Here is a 22,836-nt window from a genome sequence, read left to right on the forward strand (position 1 = left end):
TATACAGTAAAATAATAATACAAATTAATATTAACATAAATAAAATAAAATATAAATAGTTATATTATTAGACACTAGCCAAACACAAACCGGAAGTTAACTGCTGGTTTGGCTATAGTGTCTAATATAACTATTTATATTTTATTGAATTTATGTTAATATTCATTTATATTATTATTTTACTGTATAATAAGTGTATTAAATATTCTCTTAATAGGACTAACGTAGAAATCCTATTATCCCACTATTTCAGCACAGTTGAATTGCCCAATAGGACATTTCCCACGCCTTTTGCACGACAGGGGGACATTTGTTGAATTTTGTTGTATGTTAATGTTATTAAATAAACATTTGTTGAATAGGTACTGTAGAATACTATAATTGCATTTATTTTATGCACCTGGTCTGTGTTTTCTATTACAACAATGTTTTGTAATGCCATGTTGTTTTGTATACTACGGTGCGGAGCCCGTCTGGTCACCCGTCGGAGAAAAAAAAAAACAAGACCCGCAAATCCGTGGCCACAGTTTTGTAATTCGTTCCCTCAGTTTAAAAACCGTACTCACAGATTGTAAAACTGTTCCCACAGTTTACAAAACCGTGCTCTCAGATTAATAAACTGTACCCACAAGTTTCCAATCCGTGCTCTCGGTTTTGTAAACCGTCCCCTCAGTTTTTGAAATCTGTACCCACAAATTCATAATCTGTGCACACGCTTTCGCAATCCGATCGCACAGTTTTGCAAACTGTACTCGCGGAATTGAAGTCTCTGTCATAAGAACAGAACAAGTTTGTTATATTTTAGATTATATTATAAATTGTCTTAATGTGGGCGTGGCGCGGACAACACGCGTTCATTGCCGCGTTTCACTGGCTTCAAAAGTTGGTTTGACATTAATGGCCAGTTTCACACACACGGTTTATCTTAAACCAGGTCTAAGCCTTAGTTGAATTAAGATATTTATGCCGCTTTTATAAAAATGACTTAGAAAAATACATTACTGGGTGGCATCTTGAGACAAGACAATGGCACCGATTTATTTTAAGATATTTCTGGCCATGTTATATTCGGTTAAGACCGGTCAAACATTCATTTTAGGCTGGGACTATAGCCTTAAACCTTGTCTGTGAAACCGGGACTAAACGTTCAATATTCGTTAATTTAGGGACCGTCTCTAAACTTACATACACATTAAAATACATTCCAACTTCAATAGCATTTAAAGGAATGACTTATAGCCACAAAACTAACTGGACAGTGAAACACATAGGAACATTTGCATATGGTTTGACGGTTTATCTTAATAAACATCAATAATCTATGGAAACATGTATTTAAATGGGTATGTACCTTTAGAGACGGTCCCTAAATTCACGAATATCGAACATCCAACGTCAAACCAACTTTATGCCAGTAGGCGTTTCTGACACACAACGGAACAATCTGTCTGCTGCAAATATAACACCTTTTTTAAACATTCTATTTTATACATTTTAGTAACAACCTATTTCGTCTACAGTTCTGATGAGTTTTAATGAATGTGTTTGAAATAAAACTGACCTAGTTGGATGCTATGCAACATCATAAAATATTTCAGGAGCAAGTTTTTTTGGTTGTTTATATAAAAAGTGACATTTAATTGCTTCACAGAAAGTTATACGTAAGGTTAAATCTAATATTCAATTACAATATCAAGGGGAATAATTAAAATGAACCTATGAGTTTTTTGGCATTGTGCAGCTCTAAAGAGAAACAAAGTGTGTATTTCTTCTACATTTCTATTAAAAAGGGTCCTGGCATTTAAAAGTTTTGGCCGTGAGTCACACTCTTCCAAAGTACATTTGTTTATTTGTAATGTAAGTTCATAAGGAGTTGAAGAATAAAACCTAATCAATGTTATAATAAATACAGGAAAGCTCGAAAGACGTCTGCTTGTTGCATATATGTGCTTCAATATTCCAATGTGGAGCTCATGCGCATTGACTTGTGTGCGTTGTTTTTATTGTTTTAACTAATTGACGATAGACATGCCGTACAATTAAATATTAATTCATGAAAAAAATTCAGACATATAATTAATGAACATTGACATAATTCTTATTTAAGATGTTAATTTATTTTAAACGTTTTAGGTAAAATTAGGGTCTAATTTGCAAAACTGTGCGATCGGATTGCAAAAGCGTGCGCACAGATTATGAATTCGTGGGTACCGATTTCAAAAACTGAGGGGAAGGTTTACAAAACCGAGAGCACGGATTGGAAACTTGTGGGTACAGTTTATTTATCCGAGAGCACGGTTTTGTAAACTTTGGGAACAGTTTTAGAATCTGTGAGTACGTTTTTTTAAACTGAGGGAACGAATTACAAAACTGTGGCCACGGATTTGTGGGTCTTGTTTTTTTTTTCCGATGGGTGACCAGACGGGCCCTGCAGTATACAAATAATTGTTCAATAAAAATAAAAAATAGGTCCTGTAGTCCGGTCGCATTTAAACAACCCGCATGGTACATTGACATCTAGCGGTTGAGCTGGTATCGGATAAATCGGATATAATTCAAAATATTGGAGAGATGAGTTTAGCCAAGTTACGGTTCTTCCCGTTTTTTTTATTGTTATCAGAAATAATCTACAGGCACTCTATTGTTTGTGAATGTGTACCGGAAGTTCAGTTGGGGTCAAAAAAGTGCGCATGCGCAGTAACATTTGTGTTTATGTTGTTAAGATGAAACCGTCTGTTTAAAAGCCAAAAATTCTTTCATCATTTCAGACCTGTATGTTAATACCTACTGTAATTTCCATTTATACTTAACCTGTGTCCAGTAATTTTGCTCAATTTAGATATACAAAATATTTTCAGCCAAGATGAAACAATTACACTATGAATCACAATCAGATTTTTTAACAGGTCATTTCATTTATTAAATTTGCTGCATTATAGTGATTGGATAGATAATAATGATTTTATCTTAATTATAGACTTTTAAGAAGCACTTGATATGCTATTGAGTTATTTTTTCACACCTCATTTATTCGCTTTTAGAGACAGAGTTTAAAATACTGTAATATGTTTTATATGCATATAAATAGTTCAGTTTATCTTTCATTTCACATCCTGTTAAACATTTTTTTCACCATGGTACGCAACGATATCAAAACTCTCAGTTCACAGTTCAGCATCTTTAATATCTTGGCATAATGTTTACCAAGTTTAAAACAATCCCACAAATCCCTTGGGAGGAGTTTTAAAAAATTCACAGGCTGCGTCCGAAATTGCCTACTTCCATACTATATAGTAGGTGAAAATGAGTATGAGTCATGAATATTATGTCTGAAACCTCAGTATGCAAAAAACAGCAGACGAGAAATACCCGGATGGTCTACTACTTCCGCCGAGATTCGTGAGTGTGGATCGGATGGACACTTCTCTATCCCATGATGCCACGGGAGCTGAGCAATGGTCAAATTTCAAAAGTAAATCAAATAAATATAGCGGAAAACTTTAAGGCGTACGTCCGCTTTTAATGTAAGTGCCAATAAATGAATTTCTCATGACTAAATTATGTTTTTATCAACGCTCACGTGTAGGTTGGTGTTAATACGTCATAGGTCAAAGAGCATACGGGTCACATGACCATAAAACATGGCGGATGCAGTATGTCCGAAATGTATTCATACTACTCCCACTCATACTATATAGAACGTACTGTTTTAACGGCCGATAGGTAGGTACTTATTCAAATTCAGCACGTACTGTCACAGTATGCCATTTCGGACGCAGCCACAGTATTCCGCATAATCCAAAATGGCTAACTTCCTGTTGAGCGGAGCTAATGGATGTGAAGCAAATGTTGTTTACAATACGTACCAAGTTTTTGTGCCATGAAGATGACAAGCTGTTTGACATCATCATGTATACCTAATTTATTTTCAAACAAATTTGCTACATTTGTCCACTGTATATAGCTACATGATGGAAATGATGGCACACAGGCAAAGAAAAGCACATGAACATGTCTAACAGATACGGTCTCTTGTGTACATGTCACCGGACTCGGCGTCGTCCCTTCTTTATCTGTCTCTGATAGAGCCTCATGACTTTATGAGTGTGCAGTAACTTCCACAGCGAGCTCTCCATCATCAAGTCATGGTTGGCATAGTGAACCACTTCTCTGTGCACTTTGTCATAATAATGATCTGAGAAGTCATTATAATTATCTGTCATGAAGCCGAACGCAGACACCTAAGAGAGAAAAGACATGACATGTGTTTCCAGGTGTTTAAATGCAACTCATTTGAAGATCTTTACTTGTGCACCACAGAGAACATGCAAGACATACAGTGGCCCTTCAAAAGTATTTGGACATGAAAACAAAATATCAAACCAATTGGTGTCATATTTGGTGATTTTTAGTGAATGTATGGAATTCCCTTCATCTCATGTTCACAGGTGTAGTTCATCACAATAAAGAAAGTCAAATCCTGTGGTCTGCCAGTCAGCACACTACACTGGTAGCATGAAGTGTCTCTTTACTCGTCCCCGTATGTAACCTTCAGATCTCGCCTGTGGGTGGCAGTCTAGTATAATTCAAGTCAAACACAACTATTAACTGGTTGTGTTCCGCTAGCTTTTGACAACCAGATGTCCAGATACTAGATCTATTGATTTACCATTTAAAACCTAGCCTAGCAAACTTTGTGTGACATGTTACAGTATGTTTGAAAATTGTGTGAGGCCACTTTAAGAGACATTATAGAACCACTGTAACAATAAAACAATCAAATATAAAAAACAATATCGTTTTTTAATAAAGACAATAAAGTTTGCACTGGTGTGCGTGTTGACCTGGTCACAGGTGTGTAAAGCGGTCAGCAGCATGAGTGCACCTGTGCTGGGCATGTACACATCCCCGTACGTCTCCATCTGTGGTGAGTTCAGAAACCTGACAATCAATGAAACATTGCATGAAAGACAAGAAATACATCGGACAAAAACTCTGTGTAGATTCATGTGTGAAAACAACACTCACCTTTTAGTCACATACTGAATGAAGTATGGATGAAGCATTCTGAACTCAGCATTATCTCCAAAATATTCTGAAGGACTGTTTAAAACAAATAAACTCAGCAGATAGTATGCTACATTAAAGAAAAACATTTGAACAAACGATAAAATGTGGTAGATAGCCTTGTGTTAAATGATTTAATTCAACTTAAAGGTACAGTTTGTAACAATTTGGCAGTAAAATATCCAAAAACCACTGGGCCAGTGTTATATATTTTGTTCAGCTGAGGACTGAGGACAATATCTCAAATGTTTCCAACTACTTGTAAATCGTGAGAAAATCGCCCTTCTAAACAGTGACACAGGGATGTGCAGTCGCCTGTCAATGGCGTGGCGTCATATCCACGTTACCCTTTGATACCGCCTTTACTGACCTAAGCGGTGTCCCAATTCGGGGGCTGCAACCTTCTAAGGTCGCAGACTTAAAAACGAGGACTTTTTCTTCAAAGCACGCAGCCTCAAAAGTCCAAGAACTGAACTGAAATGGCAGCAGGACACAGCAGAGACGTTTCTGACTTTTTTAAACAAATACGGAGCCAGAAAAATTATATTTTATTTTAGAGAATATGACACGTTTATTCAGATTAAAACAGCCCAACAGAATATAAAATTAACCAACCATATGAATTTAAAACACAATAATGCACCAATAATGTTAATTAACAACAATATTAAAACACTGAAATGGACCATTTTTGTGAATTACATACTTTTATTTAACTAAAGTTTTGAATGATTATTAAAACATTTCAAGCCGTTACAGGCGCGCAATGAATCTTAGGATAGCCAACGATGTGAAGGATATGTCGGTACACGATCCGGGATGCCTGCACGATCCGTCCGCGCATGCGCATAATGACGTAGTAGATAATTCTGTTTAGCGACGACACTGCACGATCTGTTCCACGCTTGAGCACCTTTGTACCGCGACTTTCACTACTGTCCAGTCCACCTCTGGTCTCATGTCACTTCTGTGTGCACACTATGCGTTGAAATACTCTGTAACGTTTCCCCAGACTTGTTTGTAGTTCTTTCTTCATGTAAGTGCAGATAGTCTAGGCAGAAATGCATATTATGTTCCTTATTGTGTTCTGTAAACACCATTGAAGGGATTATTCCTCATTTAGATTATATAGATAGATATATTAGCCTATATATAGACCCATACTAATACAAAATGAGTCGATTTAAAGTTAACTAATATTAGCAGCTTTTAATAAAAACCGTCTTTGACAATACTACTGATCAGATCGAAACACAGCAAGTTAAGTAGGCCTAATGCCATGCAGCAATGAATCGCAAAGGGGAGTATGGAGGAAACTGAAGGTTTACAGTGACAGACTCTCAAGACTCAGACTTTATTCCACATGTAACCAAAATCGTGTATGTTCATGTAACAACTCCTTTATTATTTTGGATTGGCAGCCACGTAAACACATCGTAATGCATAGCGTAAGCTACATTTTAATAGACCCGCCATGAACTGTTAAATGAAAAACATAATGTAGCCTACAAAAATATGCCGCCAGTTGTGCCGTCTGGCCGTCAAGTGTTTCATCGCATGCTTGATACCAATAGTGTAGGGAAACCGTGACGTTGTTTACTACGTCATTATGCGCATGCGCAGAACGGATCGTGCAGGCATCCCGGATCGTGTACCGACAGGATACATTTCGTCCAAATACCCCCACTTAAGAGCGCGTGCACGCAATAGGAAGTAAGATCGTAAGTCTGTCCAATGTCTTAAAAACGCCAAAGTGCAGTGCCCTTAACGCACACTAAACCCACACTAGCTTGAAAACCGCTTCTGGGCGGTATTCAGGGCAAGTGTATCCCATCATGCATCACGTTCTGGATATAAATCATGAGACTTTTTGCTCGGGTCTCGCGAGATGTTGCGGAAAGTTTTCCAGTGTAAGTTATACTACTACTTTTTAAGGTTATGCTATGTCTTTATTTATTCTATGTTTGGCTAACACGTGTTTTTCTTTTGTTTTTGTTTTTTTGGGTACAGCTGCTTTGATACAATACAAATAAAGCGCTATAAATATAAATCTGACTTGACTATATAATAGATATTACATATAGTTTTGTATAGTAAAATGTAGTGTTGCACATTTTATTGGTGGAGTTATGTATTTTGTAAAACAGTTTTTATCACATTATAAGAAACACCACATTACCTAACGTTACATGTTTGCACTTGCTAAGTGTGTCCCATCGGGTTAGAAATACTACAGTACATGCTCACTTGAGATCTTCATGCCCACTAGAACACTAGGGCCAAAAACAGGAAATACGTCATGAAAGTAGTCAAGTGCAAAGACCGCAAGTGGGGGTATTTGGACGCATTTTGGGGCTGCATTTGAAGCAACCTTTGAATTGGGACAGCCTTACCAGCCTTCAGTCGCGCTGCTGTGACGCAATCGGTCTTAAAATGCAGCCTTCAAAGCACGCAGCCCCCGAATTGGGTCACAGCCGTACGTGGACAAATGCGTAGTGTCTAACATCTTGCAAGCCACTAGTTTGTTTCGAGCAGTCACTTATTTATGGACCACAATTATACGCAGCATTTATAAAACTTCATTACTTCACCTCATCGGCTAACATGATTTCTCGTTCCCGTCTGATTGATGGCCATCAGCGATTAAGTTGAAGACAACAGATCCCATCATTCCACGCTCCTTCACAGCGTCATCAAGCGACACAATTGTTGTTTTGGTTGTGCGCGCCGCCCTCTAGTGGCGTTTTTTTTACAAACTGTAGCTTTAAATAAACTTTTTCAGTACGTACAGTATTGCACCACCTGCTGTTTATTTTGTGAACTGAGTTCCTGCTAAAACCATTGGGTCTCATTCATGAAACACGAGCAAACAAATTTTTGTGTAAATTGTTTAAATAAATACATTTTAGGATTCATGATCTGGATTTTCAAAATGTTAGTTGGTACGAAAGAAACCTACACCTGCTCCATACCACTTGTAAATAGTAGGGATGTAACGATTCACTCAGCTCACGATGCGATGCGAGTCACGATTCTGATCTCACGATGCGATTTAGTCACGATTTACTCACGATTTATTTTGAAAAAATGAGTTGAAACAAATTAGAAATGAACAACTTCCCTTGCATTATTTCTTAAATGCTTCACGTTTCTTTGTATGATAAAATAATGTTTTATTTCAAATAACAAAACTAAACTGCAATTTTATAACAAATTAATAATAGAAAAAGTCTCTTTAATATAAACAAACTAATACTGTATGTGCTTTTCTTGGATTGTTTTGCATTTAAGAAATATCAGCATCCACGTTAAGTTTTGCAGTGAAAATAGCGGCCCCTGCTGTTCAAAAAATGTATTGCGATTCAGTTCAAGCCTCAACCGATTTGAATCGTTGCTCATTATAACCGATTTTCAACCGGCTCACGGTGAATCGTTACATCCCTAGTAAATAGTGCGTAAAACCGCACGTAATGTTCTGTATTCTTTAAGACAAACGGATGACAATGCATTTTGATGCACCATGTATCATAATGATATTTCATGAGTTTTTTTGCCCTGTCTTTTATCATTTTTTACTTTGGGTAAAACGCAGAGCTCACCACTGTCCTCTTTTACACAGCTGTCCAATCACAGTGGAGAAGAGGCGGGACAAACAGTACATTGACCAACCATCATACACAACAATGGAGAAGTCAATAATGGTTGCTGCATTTTCGTGTTAAGTAATATTTTTTTAAAATAAGTTACTAGTAACAATTTGGCTAACTGTTGCGGATATTCTAAACCACGCAGTGCCTCCAAAGCGTTCTCAGGCAGGTCTTATTATTTTAGTTGGCTAAAACGGTTTGGTGGACAGTTTAATTGATCAAATTATTGGTAAGAATATAGCCTACTAGTATCTTGTGCATTTATGCAATATAATGTAGCCAAACCAGAGAATGAAGTCCAGAGGATTCCGGCATTCCTAGATACGTAATATAATTACGTATGTTTCATGAATGAGGCCCATTGGGTCTAGTTTAAAGTGAAAGTTCACCCCAAAGATTCTGAAAATTTTGTTATCATTTACTTACACTCGTGTCATTTCAAACCTGTATAACTTTCGTTCTTGTTCAGAACACAAAAGAAGATATTTTGAAGAATGTTGGTAACCGAACAGCGTCGGTTTTCTGTCGAATTGTCCTACCTTGTCAGATTTTCCTACCGCAGCGCAAAAAATGTATTTAATCCAAACCACATCGACAAAATAAACAGGCATGATGATCTTACAGTGCAAGATACCCTATCAAATTGTCCTACCAGTAATAAATAAATATGTAGAATGATTTAACAACGAAAATACCAATCAGATTGCCGTAGCAGTATAAAATGAACAGGTAGGATGATTTTACAGCGCAAAAAAAAGAGGTAATATTGATGCCTGGTAGGATAATCTGATGGGTAGCCATTCACTTCGATTGTACGGTCACAAAACCAGTGCAAGTGGATGGGTACTGCAAACAACTTTTCTTTAAAATATATTTTGTGTTCTGCAGAAGAAAGAAAGTCAGACAAGTTTAAAATGACAAGAAAATGAGTAAATGATGACAGAATTTTCATTTTTGGATGAACTGTCCATTAAAGGTTATTTGTCACGGTTTGCGTGGACAGAACCCAAGCGCAGGCAACAAGGGGTTAACACCAAGGGAATATTTATTAAATAACAAAAACAAAACAAAAACCCACGATGGGGTAAACTTAACAAAACAGGAAAATGAACAGGACGAAGACTGATATACACTAAACAACACTAAACATCACTGGACAAAACTAAACCAAAAACTTACTAAACTTGACGGAGAAACTAAACAGGAACATGAGCGTGAAAACCAAGAGAGCTCAGGAGACATGGAACACATAGACCGCAACGCACGAGCACAGGATAAAGAAACATGAGGGCATTTTAAAGGGAGGACAAATGAAGGGTAATCAAGGAGGGCAGGTGGGAAACATTAGACACGGCAGGGAAGCGATACATGAAATGAGAGGGGCGGGGCTAATGACAAGACACGAGAAAAACACATGAGAAGTAAAAAACATCAACAACTCATGGCTTTCTCACATAAAACCAAAGGCTTTGTCATGGCTCTGCCACAGGACCAAGAAAAACATGACTAAGTGAGGCAGAACCATGACAGAAGCCCCCCCTTTAATGAGCACCTCCAGGTGCTCACCAAGGGGTAGATGGACGAGACAAGACAGACTGGGTGACAGACAAAACAAGGCAAAACATGGTAAATAATATCAAGGGCAGACAGGAATACAAAACGACAGGATTAGGATGTGATAATAAAAATAACAAACATGGGAGGGGGGGAGGGGCTAAACAAGGGCTCATGGGGGCAGTCCAAAGGGTGGAAGTCCATGAGGGTAGGGAGAGGGGGGAACAGTCTTAGTCCGGGGCGGAGCTTGAAAGCGCGAAGCCCCGGGGGGCTTGACGGGGGAAGCCCTGGGGCGAACCGCCGACTTGAACGTCGGCGAGACAAGGTTGGGCGCCGGCTGGAAGGCCGGCTGGAAGGCCGGCTGCTGCACCGGCTGGGATGCCGGCTGCTACACCTGCTGGAAGGCCGGCTGCTGCACCGGCTGGGACGCCGGCTGCTGCACTGGCTGGGCAGGACAGGACACCGGAATGGACTCTGGCTGCACCGGACTGGATGCCGGCTGCACCGGACTGGACACAGGACTGGGCGCCGACGGCACCGGACTGGACGCCGGCAGCACCGGACCGGACACCGGACTAGACATCGGACTGGACGCCGGCTGCACCGGACTGGACATCGGCTGCTGCACCGGACTGGACGCCGGCTGCTGCACCGGACTGGATGCCGGCTGCACCGGACTGGATGCCGGCTGCACTGGACTGGACACCGGCTTGATCACCGGCTGGGATGCCGGCTGCACCGGACTGGACGCCTGCTGCACCGGACTGGATGCCGGCTGGATTACCGACTGGAATGCCGGCTGGATCACCGGCTGGGACGCCGGCTGCACCGGACTGGACGCCGGCTGGATCACCGGCTGGGACGCCGGCTGCACCGGACTGGACGTTGGCTGCACCGGACTGGACTCCGGCTGCACCGGCTGGGGTGGAGTCCGCGCTGCCCGCCGCTGCCTCTTTTTCTTCAGCCGAGCCACCCGCCTGGAGGTTGGCTGAAGAAAAGAGGCAAACGGCACGGCTGGCTCTAGCTGGGACTCCTCGGACGTGGACCCCCAAGATGCTCGCCTCCCCCGCTTGCCAATGAGGGAATATTTATTAAATAACAAAAACAAAACAAAAACCCACGATGGGGTAAACTTAACAAAACAGGAAAATGAACAGGACGAAGACTGATATACACTAAACAACACTAAACATCACTGGACAAAACTAAACCAAAAACTTACTAAACTTGATGGAGAAACTAAACAGAAACATGAGCGTGATAACAAAGAGAGCTCAGGAGACATGGAACGCATAGAACGCAACACACGAGCACAGGATAAAGAAACATGAGGGCATTTTAAAGGGAAGACAAACGAAGGGTAATCAACGAGGGCAGGTGGGAAACATTAGACACGGCAGGGAAGCGATACATGAAACGAGAGGGGCGGGGCTAATGACAAGACACGAGAAAAACACATGAGAAGTAAAAAACATCAACAACTCATGGCTTTCTCACATAAAACCAAAGGCTTTGTCATGGCTCTGCCACAGGACCAAGAAAAACATGAGGCAGAGCCATGACAGTTATTAATGACACTGCATGCTGTGGTTGCACCCACCTGTCACCTTCATCAATACCTGACGGTACAGGCACACCCTGAATCGCAGCTGCCACCATCACATAGTCACGAGTTTGTGAAGGGATAAAAATATATCGGATACCCTGTTGATACAATGACTAAGATTATGGGCCACACCTTTCCATATGTCATCTTCAAACCAAATGATATTCATTGCTTGCTGAGAATAGGTAAGTCCTCGATTCTGTGTTTACCGGGTAACGTGGCACCTTGGTGAAGCCATCCTCTTGATAAGCTAAAAGAGAGTTCTTGAGCGAGTTGATGGTGAAGCCATAGAAGGATGTCTTTGTCCCAACATCATCCTCAAAACCCGTGATTATAGCCCCGTTTACCCTAAAGACAAAGATAAATGCTGTCATCATCATCATGAATGGCTGCCATTGTATTCTAGTATCAACAAAAGCCTGCAATAGAAATGTCAGGTATTTGAATTGGCAAAATACCATTGATAATGATGTGCAAAAGTATGGCTGTCAAACGATTAATCGCATCCAGAATAAAAGTTTGTGTTTACATAATATATGTGTCTGTGCATATTCATTTTGTATTTATGAAAACATACACACACATGCATATATCTGAGAAAAATCTGAAATATAAACATTTTTGTATATTTTAAATGATTGGTAAATAAAAATAAATACATCTAAATATGTATACATGTATGTGTATGTTTTAATAAATACAACATAAATACGCGCAGTATACAGATTATACTGTACTATAAACACAAACCTTTAATCTGGATGTGATTAATCGTTTGACAGCACTTGTCATGGCTCTGCTTCCTTAGTCATGTTTTTCTTGGTCCTGTAGCAGAGCCATGGCAAAGTCTTTGGTTATGTGTGGAGAGAAACATATTATTGTCCTTTTGACAATAATATGCGTTCTCTCCAGTGTCTTGTCATTGGCCCCGCCCCTCTCGTTTCCTGTATTGTCTCCCTCTTGTGTCTTATGTTCTACACCTGCCCTTGCTCGTTATCCCTCGTTTGTCTTCCCTATTTAAACCCTCATGTTTCATTGTCCTGTGTTCGGTCATTGTGTTTGCTACGTGGTTTCATGTTGTGCTTACCGTCTACTCATGTTTTTGTTCCTGTTGTGGATTCCCCTGTCTCATTGTAGTAAGTGTTGAGTTTAGTTCATGTCTATTGTTTGTTAGTCTAGTATTTAGTTAGTCTTTGTCCCTGTTTATCCTTTGTCATTATTGTTTTACCCCCTCGTGGGCCTTTGTTTTGTGTTTTATATTTTATTATTAAAGTCTGTTGTCCAACGCTGCCTGCAATTGGGTTCTTCTCCTCAAGTCCATGATAGCACTAGTAAAAAGTAATATATACTGTATTTATTTATTTAATTATTATGTGTAAAATGGTATTACAATTTTATTATATTATAACATGGATTTACTTCAAAAAGTATGGATATAAAAAGCTTTTGAGTCAATAAGCCTACATATTTTGCCACATGTTTACAGTTGGTTAGTTGCCTCTTACTTTTTCCTCCTTTTGTCTGTGAACTAAGCAGTGAGCAAATTTTGGTCATATAAATGCAAACAAATTCTGCTAAAAGAACCACGAGGAATATTATAAGACACAGCTCAAATGATTTTTCTATAGAATTCACAAACCTGAAAAAAAGAGGTTTTCTTTTCAAGTTCTAGTATTTGTTCGATTCATGCGGTTTTTTAATTCAATTGAGAAAATAAAACCCGAAGCAAACCTGAAAACATAGTCGTGACTGTCTATGACCTTCCCTTGTCCCGATCCTCTCAGGATCCCCCCGTTACCCACCACAGCACAACGCACACACTCATGTGAAGTGTTCCTCTCGAACAGACGACTGGCAGACGAGTGCCAAAGAAGAGAAAGAGTCTTGCCGATCACTGGACAGAAACATAAACATGGCTTTAAGAAACCTGATGGTCGCAATGCTTGTGTTTGTCAATAGGGTTTGATTAAGGATTTACCATCGTGATCCAGTTGTTTCCATCCATACGGCAGAGTTGAGTTCTGGAGTTTTTCTAAGGTTGATTGAATAAAAGAACCTCGCCACTGAAAGACAGGCACGGTGAACTTAAAGTGTTCTGTCATGTTGTTGTCTTTGTTTACGGTGTTTCTCAGGGAGCAGGCAGGTACTGTCTGAAGAGGGACATAAAAGATTTTCTCATGATTATTTTCTCATTATCCATCCTGTCTGAAATGTGACATTTAGAGTGTTAAACTCACATTCTCTCCAATGCTGTCAGTTTCAGTCCAACTCTCTTCAGACTCTAAAGAAGCCCTGAAAGAGAAAAACATCATTAATTACATTTGTAAAAAGAACAAATCAAAGAAAGTAAAAAAAATGTCATTTTAAGTAATCCCAAGGGAATCAAACTCATGACGTTGGCATTATTAGTGCTACATGGTTCAACTTCATTGAACAAAAAATAGAGTATTTAGTTGCTCCTATCCCATTACAAGATCATTACAAATACTTATAATATATTACATTTGTTATACTTAACATTGATTACTTGCATTAAGCTTCAAGACGTTGTTTCAATGTTACAATAATATCCTTCTAATGACAGAGAAACTTTACGACTTACTGTAATAGGCATTATTTTTTGTCCCTTTTATTCTAAACAGGCATATACTGTATATATTTTTGACTAAATGAGGACAGAATTTTCAATTTTGGGTGAACTATCACTTTAAATTCTCTGTGCAACTGCATGTTGTGTTTAAACTAAGATGACTAGCCATGTTTAGATGCTTTTAAGTGCACAATGCTTTTTCCTTTCTCCAGTAAAATATAACCAATGGTTAATAAGTAAACCCACAATTTATTTATAGTATGTCAAATGATTAATCGCAATTAATCACATCCAGAATAAAAGTTTGTGTTTACATAAAATATGTCTGTGTAGTGAAGTGAAGTGACCTATTAAGTCAGATATGGAGACCCATACCCGAAATGTGACCTCTGCATTTAACCCATCCAGAGAGTAGTGAACACACGCACAGCAAGTGGTGAACACACGTACACCCAGAGCAGTGGGCAGCTATCACTGCAGCGCCCGAGTAGGGGTAAGGTGCCTTGCTCAAGGGCACCTCAGTCGTCACTCGCCGGCTCTGGGAATCGAACCGGCAACCCTCTGGTCACGAGTCCGACTCTCTAACCATTAGGCCACGAATTTAATAATTTAAATTATATATAAATTAGGGCTGGGAAAGTTAACGCATTATTATCACGTTAACGCATTAATTAATTAATGCCGACAATTATTTTATCGTGCATTAACGCAGTTTTTTTAAGTATTATTTTATTTCGAAAGTCCGTTGCTCACTGGCTCTGAAACGTACAGACAAACATGGGTCACAGAAGGGGTGGGATGTTGATCGCTACTGGCTTTGGATGGGAGTCACCAGAGCCATTGAGAGAGAGAGTTCTGCCAACGGAAGTCCAAAACGCTGGCGCATCACGTGCTTCATGGAGCCTTCAGATAGTTCCAGGAAGTTATGTTTTCTCTTTAAATGCTTTATTTCTTTCATTTTTTATTCATTAGATGGCTTTCGTCTTTAAATTGGTTAGAAGTTTACCTCAGTTGGTCTGTTTAGTCGCAGCTCCATGCGTAACTAGTAACTTCCGGGAACTATTGAGAGCCTCCATGAACCGCCATTGCTGTGAAAAAACTGTTCCATTGGAGTCAACAGAGTTGACACGACTCTCTCTCTCTCAATGGCTCTGGGCGTCACCACGCGTCTCAACCAATGAGAGCATTTGGACCAGGAACACCAGAACTGAATGGAAAGGGGCCGAACTCTCGTACATGGACATTTCGTTTGAAATCTCTTCCAGACGGCGGAGTTGATAAAACAAACCACTCCATTTCGTCTTCCCTCCTTCAGCCATGCGCTTTTCTATCAGTGCCCTCGCCCCACAAAGACGTAATATGCGCAGGTGTAAGAGGCTTTAATGCAAATGATGTTGAAGATAATCAATAGCCTGCAGAATACAAAATTTTCCCTGGCTTTAGGTAAAAGAACAGCAACGACTTGTGTTGCGTGTATTGTGTGCAGTCTTAGGCTAATGCAGAAAACATGTTTAAACATGCACGCCTAGATAGTCAGAGCGCAAACTACTAAACTGAGTTCTCTTTCACGTCTTCTTACTCTGAAACGGACAAATAAACACAAAATTACATCAAAAATCCCATATTAGCAAGGGTCCATGTCATAGTAGTCCATTTTATGAACGTTAACAGCTGGGAAACTAAACAGATGTGTCACAGTATATTAGACCCTATATCTGTATAGAGCGCTTTTAAAGCCGGTATGCAATTAAAACTGTCATTCCAAATTGATTTACACAGTGTAGCAGTATTCATTATATTTATCCCTGCACATCATTGTTTTTTAAAAATTCATTTGCACTTGTAATCTTGAATTTGAAACGTTAACCTCCTCCCTCCCCTCGAAACTGTTGTGGCTAGAAGAGATACAGCCACGGCCGATGTTGTGCCCATTTTCAACCCCCCGGCTGGAGGCCCCCTTCGGGTGCACGCAGAGGCAGTTAAAAACCTTCACTCCGATGAAAACTTGCGCATTTTCCTGTAAATGGCAGTATGAAATCATAGATGTGATTCATTGGTTCTCAAACCAAATCGTAAACGAGACTAGCGAATGTTCGTGGCTTCTGTTTAGGTGACGCCTGTTAAGGAACGTACAGACCGGGTCGATAATCGCACGTGCTTATCGGCAGCGTTTTTTGAGACGTTTTTCGGCGTTCATACCCAAACGATTTTCACTGGCGATGAGCCGAGTGAACGTGCAAATTCACTCCCTGACATAGATGGCGCTTAATGAAAAACAGGAACAGGGTGGCACTGTGCAACTTTATGGCTGCGTCCGAAATCGCCTACTTCCATACTATATAGTAGGCGAAAATGAGTATTAGTCATGAATAGTATGTCCGAAACCTCAGTATGCAAAAAACAGTAGGCGAGAAATACCCAGATGGTCTACTACTCCCGCCGAGATTCGTGAGTGTGGATCGGATGGACACTTCTCTATCCCATGATGCCACGGGAGCTGAGCAACGATCAAATTTCAAAAGTAAATCAAATAAATATGGCAGATAACTTTAAGGCGGACGTCCATTTTTAATGTAAGTGCCAATAAATGAATTTATCGTGACTAAATTATGTTTTTATCAATGGTGACGTGTAGGTTGTTGTTAATACGTCAGAGCATACGGGTCACATGACCATAAAACATGGCGGACGCAGTATGTTCCGAAATGTATTCATACTATTCCCACTCATACTATATAGAACGTACTGTTTAAATGGCCGATAGGTAGGTACTTATTCAAATTCAGTACATATTGTCACAGTATGTGTTTTCGGACACAGCCTATGCTTCTGACACTCGCTTGTCACACAGAAGAAGAATTAATCTTGCTTCCTCTTCGTCAATGTGTGCTCGGCAAGACCGTTTTGTGCTTGAGCACCACCAAGTCCTGTTTTACTTTAACTTCAGCAGCTCCAGGCACGTGAACAAAAGCGCCAATCTCATTGGAAGTCCAATTTTTAATGCGGTCCGTCAAACCCCCCCCAAAATGACGCTTTTATGCAAGCCGTTTTGCGCGTCGGTGTGCACACTCACATTGGCGCCCTTTGTTTAGTCATGAGACGTTAAACGTCGACGATAAATGCGCGCCATTATCACAGGCCATTAGGCTTTACAATGTTTTAACGTAATCTCGTATCAAAGTAATATAACTTTGTTACTTTATGTTAAATCCCAGTAATGGGCAATGACACTTCCACTGAAACGTGTAACAATCCAATAAACGCATGCACTAAAACAATAACAATATATGTTGTATTATAACGATTCTGTTGCATTAGTTTTAAAGTATTTTGGGGGTATTATTTGAGCAGGTCCATTTTTGAGCAAAGGAAATCGGCGTGCGAGCGGAGAGATTCGCGCGCTCGTATTACAAGAATGCGCTCTCGCCTTGTAATAATGCGCTCGCGACATGTGTCATTATAATAACGCCATATGTAGATCCGTTGTCCTCTCGCGTAAGTTATTTGCCCTGCGTAGCCAGCATCAGCATTGCACTCGTTTCTTTTTGGCATTATAATGCCGTCATATTTAACTATTTATTACTTTGTTAAAATAAAGAATCATGTATTTTTCTAAGATCTTTTGTCAGTGTTAGTCAATTGATTTTCCTTTCCTTTTTGTTGGCCCATGACGGCGCCACACTATATTGATATTAACAATATTTACCAGAGTTGCACATCAGTCACATCTGTTTCTATTGCATGTGAAACCTTTATTATTAAAGGTTATTATTATTTTAATCTCAACACACCTCTCAAATACTGTGATCCAGTCATCCGATGAGATCAGAAGATTCCAGCAGAGAAAGAAAACGCATGCAACGAAAAAAGGAAGCATACAAAACCGCAGTTTTGTCAATCGACAACACAGCGCTCGATAAATCCATGTGGAGTCAAGACATGTCCTGTTTGAAGAGGAACCGGCGGGTGAAATCGACTTCATAACTACACCTTAAGAGTCCAGAACTGTGAAGTCAGTGAAGCATCCCAACCCACACCTTAAATGCAGCTCATGCATTCCTATCACAAGCATAAAATACGATCAGCTTCACAATGGTTTTCATTGTAGCAGAACGGGAAGGTTCACTTCAAAGTGCACCTGAGATGACAATGACTTGAATGACATGTGTTATACTGACACGTTATAATACAGCTGTCTATTAAAACCTGTTCACAAATAAAAAAGATCTACAGATGATAATCCCGCTTCTGTCTTTTGATGCGTTGCTGTTTCTTTATGACTACTTCTTTACTTTTATCGTTATGTCTCAATCTGTGTGCCTTGTTGGCTTTGTGAAGTTGCACTAGAACAACTTTACAACTGACTGACCTTTGCCTAGTTTTATGTCACTGTTATTTCAGGAGGAATTTAAAATATATATGTGTCTTACATAAGTGTTCACGTGATGTTGTTAATAGTTAAAGACAACATGAATACTTCGGGACATGAATAAATTATAAATGAATAGTAGGCTATAATAATATTCGGTGAATGAATATGAATAATGTATGAATAATATTCGGTACTATTCCTCTGAACGACCTTCAGCAGCTTTAAAACTCATTCTCCATCTGCTGTTTTTTTACTGAGAAATAAATAAAAAATATTACTAAATAAAAAAATACCACGTTGGAATAGTTACAGACAGTCTAGGGTGGCGATCACATAGTTTCGGTCACGGTTTTTTTATGTTGCTAGGTAACCACCGAAACAGACGTCCTGTCAGTCAAGGATTGTAGCGCGAACGCTCTAGTTGCTGTTAACTGTCATATTATCAGAAACTTTAAAAAGGTACAAGCAGAGGGTGCTTGCTCTGACCTTTCTCGGTTAACCCGCGTCAGCCATCACAAGTTTCTCCTTCATCATTGCAGTCTACGGACGTTTCAAGCAACTGTAAATTCCCTCACCACTTCGGAAAACCCGCCTCTCCTTTCCTTCGATTGGACAATGGGGGAAAAGGAGCATGACGTCAAGCGCTTTTCTGCTCAGAGTTGAGTTTTTTTTTCAACTTGAAACGCGAGGCGCATAAGCAGCGCTCAAAACGCTCCCTGCCAACTGAAAACAATTCAAAAGAGGTGCGTCTAACTATTGTAAATTTAATATCTTAAAAAAATGAAGGTAAACATAAGATCTTTTCGTGATTTCACCTGAAGCGAGAGAATCTTCCACGGCCTCTCTGCTCCACAGTCCAGTTCCACCTCTGCCCCGCAACCTTGACCACATTTCAGGTCCACCCTTGCGTCAGGGCTTTATTTGTTTTCCTCATACTTTTGGTGTGTTTCATGTTTGTCAAGACATGCCAGCTCTAGTCTTTTGTGTTTGAGTTCACTTCAGTTTGCATGAGTTCACACGACTCGTCCTCAGTGGGTTGTCATTGTCTCATTATTACAGTGATTTTGACATGCCTTAAACCAAAAGGTGTGTTTGATGTTGGTTGCGCCTTCCGTTTTGATTTGTATAGACAACACACAGACACACACCTTACCTAAAAGCAATACTTGAGTAAAAGTACAAATATCTTGCCAGAAAATTACTTTGAAGTGAAAGCATCGTCGGCGCCACGAGGGGACCCTAGGGGGCATGGCCGGGCCACTTCAGTCACTGTGCCCTGCACTCACTTTTGAAAATGATAAAATACGAAATCATTTAAAAAAAACATTTGGAGAATGCATTTGGTTTATATTTATTAAAGAAACAACAAGAGCAGAGGGTAAAATAATTGATTTATTCATTAACAGATTTTAAAAACATTGTCTTGTGCTGTACTTTCATGTGTTGTTAAAAACACAAGCTAAAGGGCTGCTTGCGTCCAGCGGCAACGTTTCTGTATGCATTGCTTAACAAGAAACGGGCATTACTATTATGCAGACGGTGACAAGTGGAGATACAGACTGTCTATCAGAAAGCAAGAGCTCGCTCTTTGGTGTTGTTATATTGATGCGATCGTTTTGTTAGACATAAAGCTCTACTGGGGAGCAGTCCCCTGTTTACTTTTTCTGTCACTTTTTCTTTAAAGCCTGCTTTTGATATTCTTCTATATTTTTTTTTCTATATATACGTCTAAAGTAATAATCTTCATTTATTAACTTCCGCTGAATTTATGTAGGCTATGATCGGTGTATTTCCAGTTCTTTTTGTCAAAAAGTCATACAACATTTGCTCTCCTCCAAGTTGATATTAAAAAAACTAGCCTTTCAGTTTCAGTGTCTTTCATAGAGTGTCTTTCATGTCTTTTAGTTCAGTTCAATTTATTAGCTTTGAAAAAGCTATGCGAAATATGCAATGCTGACTGTCCTCGAAATGGACATTTAGAATTGTTAAACTTCAAAACGGCAGCGCGCACTGGATGAAAAGCTTTGTATCTACAACTCGCAGGTATTGCGCACCGATGGGCAGGATTTAACTAGATTTTTTATTTTGTTATAGTTAAAATGTCTGGCTCTTTAATGTTAATCAATAAAAAGGGCAGTGCGTGGCTGACGTGTGCGGACATGGATTTCTTCGCGCACTCGTTATGAGCGAATGTGCCGCTTTTACAAGTATGATTTGGTTAGCTACCACGTTGCATATAGATCAGGTTTTCCGCGATTATCTCTGATAAAAAAGTAAATTGTTAAAACTTAAATTTGAGAAGAAAACTGGGGCATGGCGGAGTGCCGCTTCTTAACACCGTGAGCCGCACACTGAAACAGAACAGAGCGAGACCTCAGCCTATGTGCCGTGTCTCAACCTCGAATTGTCCAACCTGTCAGATTTTCCTACCGCAGGGCAAAATTTAGGCTATAATCTAAACCACATCGACAAAATAAACAGGTAGGATGATTTTACAATGCAAAATACCCTGTCAGATAGTCCTACCAGTTTAAAATGAACACATTAAATAAATTTACAGCGCAATACCCTATAATTGTACTACCAGTACTAAATAAATATGTAGGCCTAGAATGATTTAACAACGAAAATACACAATCAGATTCCCGTAGCAGTATAAAACTAGAAAGTAAAGTTCGAGTACAAACTTTATGTTGGCTTGACAAAGCCTGTCCTGAAGAGTTTGAAATATCGTAAAACTTGTTCTCATTGTTCTGATGCAGAGATATATTGTAGGTCTGGCTACACGGTTACTAAGGTCATGGGTTTGGTTGCTATGGGCGTGGCTTTGCAGCTGGCAACTGATAATACTTTGAGCCACAAGTGAAGCGAGCCAACCCCCATGTCTCTACAATGTTCTGAAGCAGAGATATTGGTCCTGCTAAACGGTTGCTAAGGTCATGTGTTTGGTTGCTATGGGTGTGGCCTGGTAGCTGGCAACTGATATTACTTTGAGCCATAAGTGAAGCGAACCAAACCCCATTTCTCTAAATGTTCTGATGCAGAGATATAGGTATTGCAAAACGGTTAGCCTGTTTGGTTGCTATGGGCGTGGCTTAGAATCTGCCAGTTGATGATACTCTAAGCTATGAGTGAAACGAACCAACCCCTGTGTCTCTACGATGTTCTGATGCAGAGATATAGGTGTTGCTAAATGGTTGCTAGGCTAACCTGTTTGGTTGCTATGGGCGTGGCTTAGCATCTGCCAATTGATAATGCTCCAAGCCACAAGTAAAACAAACCAACCCCCATGTCTCTACGATGTTCTAATGCATAGATATAGGTTTTGCTAAACGGTTGCTAGGCTAACATGTTTGGTTGCTATGGGCGTGGCTTGGCATCTGCACTTGATAATACTCTAAGCTATGAGTGAAACGAACCAACCCCCGTGTCTCTATGATGTTCTGATGCAGAGATATACATATTGCTAATCGGTTGCTAGGCTAACATGTTTGGTTGCTATGGGCGTGGCTTGGCATCTGCAATTGATAATACTCTAAGCTATGAGTGAAACGAACCAACCCCCATGTTTCTATGATGTTCTGATGCAGAGATATAGGTGTTGCTAAATGGTTGCTAGGCTAACCTGTTTGGTTGCTATGGGCGTGGCTTGGCATCTGCAATTGATAATACTCTAACCTATGAGTGAAACAAACCAACCACTGTGTGACGAGGGAGGCGTGACGAGAGCCGTGGGAGGAGGAAGCGAGGCCTGGACGCGATTGATAATGAATGTCAGCTGGGCGTCATTCCGGCCTGTATCTCTCACGGAGGAGCGGAAGCATAAAAGGCCGAGCGGCAGGGGAATACGGCGAGAGAGGACCGGGCCCGGAAGTGTTAGGTTTTGTTTATGTTCGTGTGGCTGGCAGTCGTCCGTGAGGGGCTGCCGGCCTGTTTTTACTGCTGTTTATTGTTTATTTATTTTTTATTAAAGTGTTTGAATGTTCGCCGGTTCCCGCCT

General features: G+C 40.0%; 1 protein-coding gene across 3 annotated transcripts in view; it reads right to left on the reverse strand.

Annotated features, from left to right (window-relative positions):
• Window positions 1-2,933: 2,933 nt before the first annotated feature.
• LOC130562156 (alpha-N-acetylgalactosaminide alpha-2,6-sialyltransferase 2-like) overlaps window positions 2,934-22,836 on the reverse strand; it is a 178,921-nt gene continuing 159,018 nt past the window's right edge. The window contains exons 7-14 of one of the 3 annotated variants that reach the window (XM_057347029.1): window positions 14,112-14,166; window positions 13,853-14,024; window positions 13,606-13,768; window positions 12,084-12,222; window positions 11,869-11,972; window positions 5,029-5,103; window positions 4,845-4,941; window positions 2,934-4,241 (exon numbers count right to left, since the gene is read on the reverse strand). In XM_057347029.1, coding sequence (XP_057203012.1) covers window positions 4,044-4,241; window positions 4,845-4,941; window positions 5,029-5,103; window positions 11,869-11,972; window positions 12,084-12,222; window positions 13,606-13,768; window positions 13,853-14,024; window positions 14,112-14,166 — 1,003 coding nt within the window. In that variant the 3' untranslated portion in view covers window positions 2,934-4,043. Of the gene's footprint in view, window positions 4,242-4,844; window positions 4,942-5,028; window positions 5,104-9,741; window positions 11,338-11,868; window positions 11,973-12,083; window positions 12,223-13,605; window positions 13,769-13,852; window positions 14,025-14,111; window positions 14,167-22,836 lie in introns of those variants that run through there. The other 2 variants (XM_057347030.1, XM_057347031.1) reach the window with 2 other exon arrangements.

This window comes from Triplophysa rosa, linkage group LG11 (assembly GCF_024868665.1).
Source record: "Triplophysa rosa linkage group LG11, Trosa_1v2, whole genome shotgun sequence".
Lineage (NCBI taxonomy): Eukaryota > Metazoa > Chordata > Actinopteri > Cypriniformes > Nemacheilidae > Triplophysa > Triplophysa rosa.